Source organism: Pseudorca crassidens, chromosome 3 (genome assembly GCF_039906515.1).
Source record: "Pseudorca crassidens isolate mPseCra1 chromosome 3, mPseCra1.hap1, whole genome shotgun sequence".
Lineage (NCBI taxonomy): Eukaryota > Metazoa > Chordata > Mammalia > Artiodactyla > Delphinidae > Pseudorca > Pseudorca crassidens.
Window position 1 is genome coordinate 138,449,220 of NC_090298.1, and position 6,499 is coordinate 138,455,718.

General features: G+C 41.9%; 1 protein-coding gene across 1 annotated transcript; it reads left to right on the forward strand.

Annotated features, from left to right (window-relative positions):
* The first annotated feature begins 3,980 nt into the window (after positions 1 to 3,980).
* Positions 3,981 to 5,197, forward strand: LOC137220865 (nuclear envelope pore membrane protein POM 121-like). Its single transcript, XM_067730145.1, is given in 2 exon segments — positions 3,981 to 4,284; positions 4,287 to 5,197. Coding segments are annotated over 2 exon segments (1,215 nt in total).
* Positions 5,198 to 6,499: the final 1,302 nt, after the last annotated feature.

Sequence of the window (6,499 nt, forward strand, 5' to 3'; positions counted from 1 at the left end):
AAAGACTTGTATGCAAATGTTCACAGCAGCCTTGTTTACAATAGCCCAAAAATGGAAACAACTCAGATGTCCATCAACTGATGAATGGATTAACAAGTGTGATATACACATACAATGGAATATTTTTCAGCCAAAACAAGTAATAAAGACAAAGGACCACATGAAGACACAGGGAGAAGCCAAAGAAAGAGACCTCAGAAGAAATCAACCCTGTCTGACACCTTGATCTCAGACATCTAGCTTCCAGAATTGTAAGAAAATAAATTTCTGTTGTTTAAGCCACCCATTCTGAGGTACTTTGTTATGGCAGCTCCAACAGATTTTGGTACCAGGAAGTTGGGTATTGCTGTAACAAATACCTAAGAATGTGGAAGTGGCTTTGGAACTAGGTAATGAGAAGAGTTTTGAGATGCATGTTAGAAAAGCCTAGATTGTCTTGAAGAGACTAAATATGGTCATTCAAGGTGATTCTTCTGAGAGCTCAGAAAGAGAGAACTGTACAGAAAGTGCCTATCACTATATCTGCTTATATATATATATATATATATGCTATATATATCTGTTTATATATATTTCATCATGAACAGAATATTGACACAAATATGAATGTTAAAGGTGCTTCTGGGGAAGTCTCAGATGGATATGAGGAATGTTATTGGAAACTGGAGGAAAAGCAGTCCTTGTTACAAAGTGGCAGAGAACTTGACCAAATTGTGTTCTAGTGTTTTGTAGAAAGTAAAAGTTGTCAGTAATGAACTTGGATATTTAACGGAGGATACTTCTAAGCAAAATGTTGAAGCTGTGACTGGGTTTCTCCTTGCTGCTTATAGTAAAGTGTGAGAGGGAGACAACTGAAAAAGAAATTATTATGCAAAAAGGAACCAGAACTTGAAGGCCAAAAATTCTCAGCCTATTCATATTGCAAAAAAATGAGAAAGTGTGTTCAGGAGAGAACACCAAAGATGTGGCTGGACAGTCTTTACTAAAGAGATTATGGGTGTGTGACATGGATCCAATCACAGCAGAAGCACAGTCAGCTTGGACTGAAGAGGACAGAGGTGGGATGAAATGAAGGAAGGCTGTCAGACTTCTGGGGTTCTACAAGCAGAAAATTAGATGATAGAGATATCTGGATGCAAACATGCATCATCCTTCGAGTACAGGGAGGAATGACTCTAAGGGTGGGTCAGGGGTCAGCAGAGCTGCTACTACCACCATGGGTCCCGAACGCACAGGCCCAGGCAGCAGGACTATTTCCTCATTGGTTCCAGAGGGTTTGGGGATAAAATTCTGGGAGAAGAGGGCAGAGCCACCACCCTTGTTGGACAGAAAATTCAGCCAAAGTGGATTTCCTTAAAATCTGATGGAACTTTCCACAGATGTTTCTTAAAATTAGCCACATGTTAATGTCACACAAAAAATGTCAGCACGCAAATGTGTGCTGTAGAAATATTGCAGACTGGAGAGTAAAAGTTGTGAGTTCTAGTACTGATGTTGATATAATAAACTAAATCTTTGAATAAATTAAAAATGTAACGGAATTTGCCCTGCTAGGTTTTGGGCTTGCTTAGGACTTGTCAGCCTTCTTCTTTCCAATTCTTCCTTTTGGAATGGGAATATCTATCCAATACCTGTTCCACCATTGTATTTTGGAAGCCCATAACTTGTTTTGTTTCATAGGTTCACTATTGTAGAGGAATTTTGCCTCAGGATGAATCATACCACTAGTCTCACTCATATCTGATTTAGATGCTATTTAGATGAAATTTAAGACTTAGAGTTGTTGTTGGAATGGCTGTTGACTTTTGTGGCTGTTGGAATGGGACATATATTTCACATCTGAGGACTTGAAATTTGGAGGCTGAGAGGGTGGAGTGTTATAGGTTAAATTGTATCCTTGCAAAATACATATGTTGAAGTCCTAAGCCCTAGTACCTCAGAATGTGACTGTATTTGGATACAGAGTTTTTAAAGAGGCAATTAAGGTTGAATGAGGTTATTGGGAGTGGGCCCAAACCCAATTCGACTTGTGTCCTTAAAAGAAGAGATCAGGACATGCACACACAGAGAAAAGAAAGACCATATGAAGATACAGGGAGAAAAGACACAGGCCATCTACAAACCAAGGAGAGAGGCTTCAGGAGAAATCAACTCTGCTGACAACTTGATCTCAGAATTGTGAGAAAATATATTTCTGTTGTTTAACAACAACAACAAAAAAGAACTACTAATACAAGCTGCTATACAGATGAACCTCAAAAACATGCTAAGTGAAACGAGGCACAAGAGACCATATATTGTAAGAGTCTGTTTATATGAAAGGTGTCCAGAAGAGGCAAATTTATAGAGACAAAAAGTACATTAGTGGTTGCCCAGGCCTGTGAGTAAGAATGGGAAGTGACTGCAAATAGGCATGAGTTTTCTTTTTGGGTTAATAGAAATGTTATAAAATTAGATATTGGTGAAAGTTACACACTTTACAAAGTTACTAAAGATTCTTGAAGTGTAATATTAATACAGGTGAATTTTATAGTACATAAATTATATCTCAATAAAGTTGTTTTAAAAATTAATGGTTGAAAAAATTCCTTAAGATGATACTCGTTGGATAACAAATTTTAATGTGTCTATAATTAGGATTTATTCTTTAACTGAGAACCTTCAAATACCTGGAACAACTCCATTCATATTGTGGTAGAATATCCACCCATCATAAATTTTTCTTTTATTTCATTTTAAAAAGGGCTTTGAAGCACAGCAGGCAGATAAAACACTGGGAGATTAAGTCAGTCTTGTTAAAATTTTTTGCATAAAAATGAAAGTCAAACTCCTGAATTTTAGAACCCACTAGAATATTTAAGTATAGCCCTTTAGATGTTGGTTACACAAAATCATACTTCCCTCCTCTGCCTGCTGAGAGCAACAATGACTGGAATAACTCCTTTGAAAAATGACCTGGCCTGGTAAAAGGTCACGGGTCATTCACTAAGTGATAACAATTCAAAATAAGGCAAAAAGATTTCAAAACAAACAAACAAAAAAAACAAAACCGAAGAAGTGGGGGTAATTACTAAAACCTCAAAGATTTTTATATAGTCTGAATATTCTAATGTATTCACCATTCAACTAAAAATATTAACTTCAGTCAGAATACTTATAGGGAGCCAAATTCTGAGTTCAAATTTAAATTGCCAGGTCACTTCTCCCATCCCATAGACACAAACTTACTGAAAGGGAATGACACAAAGGCCTACAGGATCTGCTAAGAGGCAGAAAACAGAGATTAGGATGAAGGTAAAGCACGACCTTCAAAACAGGAATTCAAGTTTTAGGTCCCAGATAACATAGCTCCTGGACATAGAGCTGCCTAAAAAGATACCAGTTCTCTACCTGTAAGTTTTGACTTCTGGTCATTATAAACTGTCTTGGAAACCTTACTTCCCAGGGAAGGGGACGGGGAGCCAAGAAGGGGCACCTGGAAAGTAAGGTTCTCTGGGAAGGAGAGGAAGATGGGGGACAGCACATCCACTCTGGCTTCCCGCATCCCGTGGGTTCCCTCCTGTGGTCCTCCTTCCCCCTAGACGCCTGGGTGGCTATGCCATCCCGCAGGATCTCGGCAGCACAGGTTCTGAACGGCTTTCACCTGGGGCATCCGGTGCTGACCCCAGAGCTCCAGCATAGAGTGAGCGCTGCTAAGCCCGGAGCTGTTCGGGTTGGGGGAACACCGCCAGTCACTTTCCCGCGAAGAAGCTGGGGACTGGCCGCGGGAAGGGCGGCTGCACCCCAGGCAGCCGGTCCTCCACTTGCCAACACCCGAGGCCCGCAGCAGCGGTCCGGAAGCAGGCGAGGCCTCTCGCAGGTCTCGCGCCCCCTTTATTCACTCACTCGTTCCAACAACGCGTCACAGGCGGCACGCCCGACAGTCAGTAGCTAATGGAAACCTCTCTGAGCCACTGACTCCATTTGAAGGATTGTGCCTCATGGGCGGTTACCTGAGCCGGCCTTGCCGACGCCAGCAGTCGCCTGCTCTGCGAAGCGGGGACCAGCCGGAGAGAACCGAGCTCCTCGGGCCTGCGCAATCTGCCCGCCGTTTTCCCCTCCCTTTCCGCTTTCACTCGGCGGTCCCAACCCTGGACCTGGCTCGCAGGCTGTCATACGAGGATCCTGTGGCTTCACCCTGTCGTCGTTGGCACCGTCGGCTGTTTATCATAGCCCATCAGTGGCAATATCTAATCCAGCAAGCCTGGTGTTTATTTCTGGGGGTCTTTTCCTCGGTGCCCTGGAGTAGAAGCCACTGCTGTCTGCTTACAGCTCCAAGATGTTCTGTACCTCAGTGATCCCGAAGATGGCACCTGCTAAGGGCAAACTGACACTCCTTTTGGCTCTGAAGCAGATAATCATCTGTATGTGGTCTTCACTGTCTGTTCACCTCCCAAACTTTTGTGGAAAGGAGATCCTGGTGAGGGCCCTCGAAGAAAGCAGTCAACTGAGAGCCAAGGAAGAGAAGGACCTGGCAGCCCTGGCTGAGAGCAGGAAAGGGCTAATGAAGCAAAAGAAAGGACACTCAGCTCCCGAGAGTCAGGACGAACAGAGAAGTGGCTCGAACCCCGGTGGGAATGCGCAGTCTGTGTTTAGAGGGCCGATGGCCAATGGGGTCCTCTCTTCCTTTGTGCCCGGGCCTGGGCCTCTGAAGAGAGACTTCTGTTCCAAGAGCTCTGAAGATATCCTGATTGGGAAATCCCAGACCTACTTTCTGAGCTCATGCAGCAAACGAAATGCCATCTCCAGTTCATACAGCTCCACTAGAGGTTTCCCACAGCTGCACAAGAGTGGTCCAGGTGCAGCGGGGCTCCTGGGCCCAGCCTCATTGCATCCTCGTGTGCTTTTAAAGAAAGCCAGTGAGGAAGGCTGTCAGTCTAGCCCTTCAGCCTCAGTGGAACCACAGAAGAAGACCAAGCGTGAAAAGGTTGTGGATGGCCCCTTAGAGCAGAAACAAAACTTATATTGCTCACAGCCATCTGATAGCTCCAGACACCGGAAACAGAAACGCAAGATTCCTCTGCTGATGCCCTCGAGACGAAATGGCCCACTGATTTTGCCCCCACCACCCCAGCTAGGTTATCGAGTCATTGCTGAAGACCTTGACATGGAGAAGAGAGCTGCGATCCAGTGGATCAACAAGGTCTTGGAAGGGTAAGACAGAAGCTATCTCAGACTGCAGAGCCCCTCAGCCTTCTTGTTTCCACTCTGCCAGCCCCCAGAACTAATTCACAACTGAGGAGCTTCTGGAAGATGTAGAGCTCCCCAGGCCCAGTGGTCTTCCCGTAGCTGGCTGGAGCAACCACTTCTATGGGCTGTTTGTCCTGGTTTTCCCTGTTTGTCTTGCTCCACCTGGCTTAAAAAAATTTTGTTCCTTTTCCCTGGCCCACCAGGGTCTGTTCCCCAGTACTTTGCTGCTTGGCCCCTCAGTGGTTCCCCAGTGGTCAGGATCCTTGCAACAAAAGAGGGACACTTTGGACCAGTGTTCCTCCAGGCAGGAGCAATATACCACTGCTATAATATAGTATACCAACTATACCACTGCTGCTATAGTTGCCTCTTCCCACCTTCTCCATTTTCTTAATTGGGCCCTGGTCCATCTCTCTTAGAATCTATATATTCTCTCTCTCTCTCTGAACATTTGGTACTGCATGAACACACAGTTGATGAACAAAGTCATATATGTCACATACATATAGTCACATATTTATATGTCATATATATTTATATATAAAGTCATATATAATGTAATATATATTATGTGTATACTATATATTATATAATGTAACATAAGAATACACAGTATATATACATTATATATTACATATGTATAATATACTATGTATATATGTATAACATATATGTATATATGTGTATAATTAGTATGTGATTATAATGTATAATATCAATATATAATATTTGTAATATTGCATGTATATATTACATATTCATATATAATACGTATAACAGTGCATATTACATTTTATAACATATACATATACATGTTTAATACGTTATGTATAGAATATATATATTTTTGATTTTGCATATTTTATTTTATTAGAATTATAATATAACATTTATTATTTTTCTCACATATTTATTGCTTTTTATTTTTATTTATTTATTTATTGGAGTATAGTTGCTTTACAATGTTGTGTTAGTTTCTGCTGTACAGGGAAGTGAATCAGCTATATGTATACATATATCCCCTCTTTTTTGGATTTCCTTCACATTTAGGTCACCAAAGAGCATTAAGTAGAGTTCCCTGTGCTATACATTAGTTGTCTATTTTTTCATTAGTTATCTATTTTTATCTATTTTATACATATTAGTGTATGTGTCAATCCCAGTCTCCCAATTCATCCCACTCACCCTCCCCCTTGGTGTCCATACCTTTTTTCTCTACATCTGTGTCTCTGTTTCTGCCTTGCAAGCAGCTTCATCTGTACCATTTTTC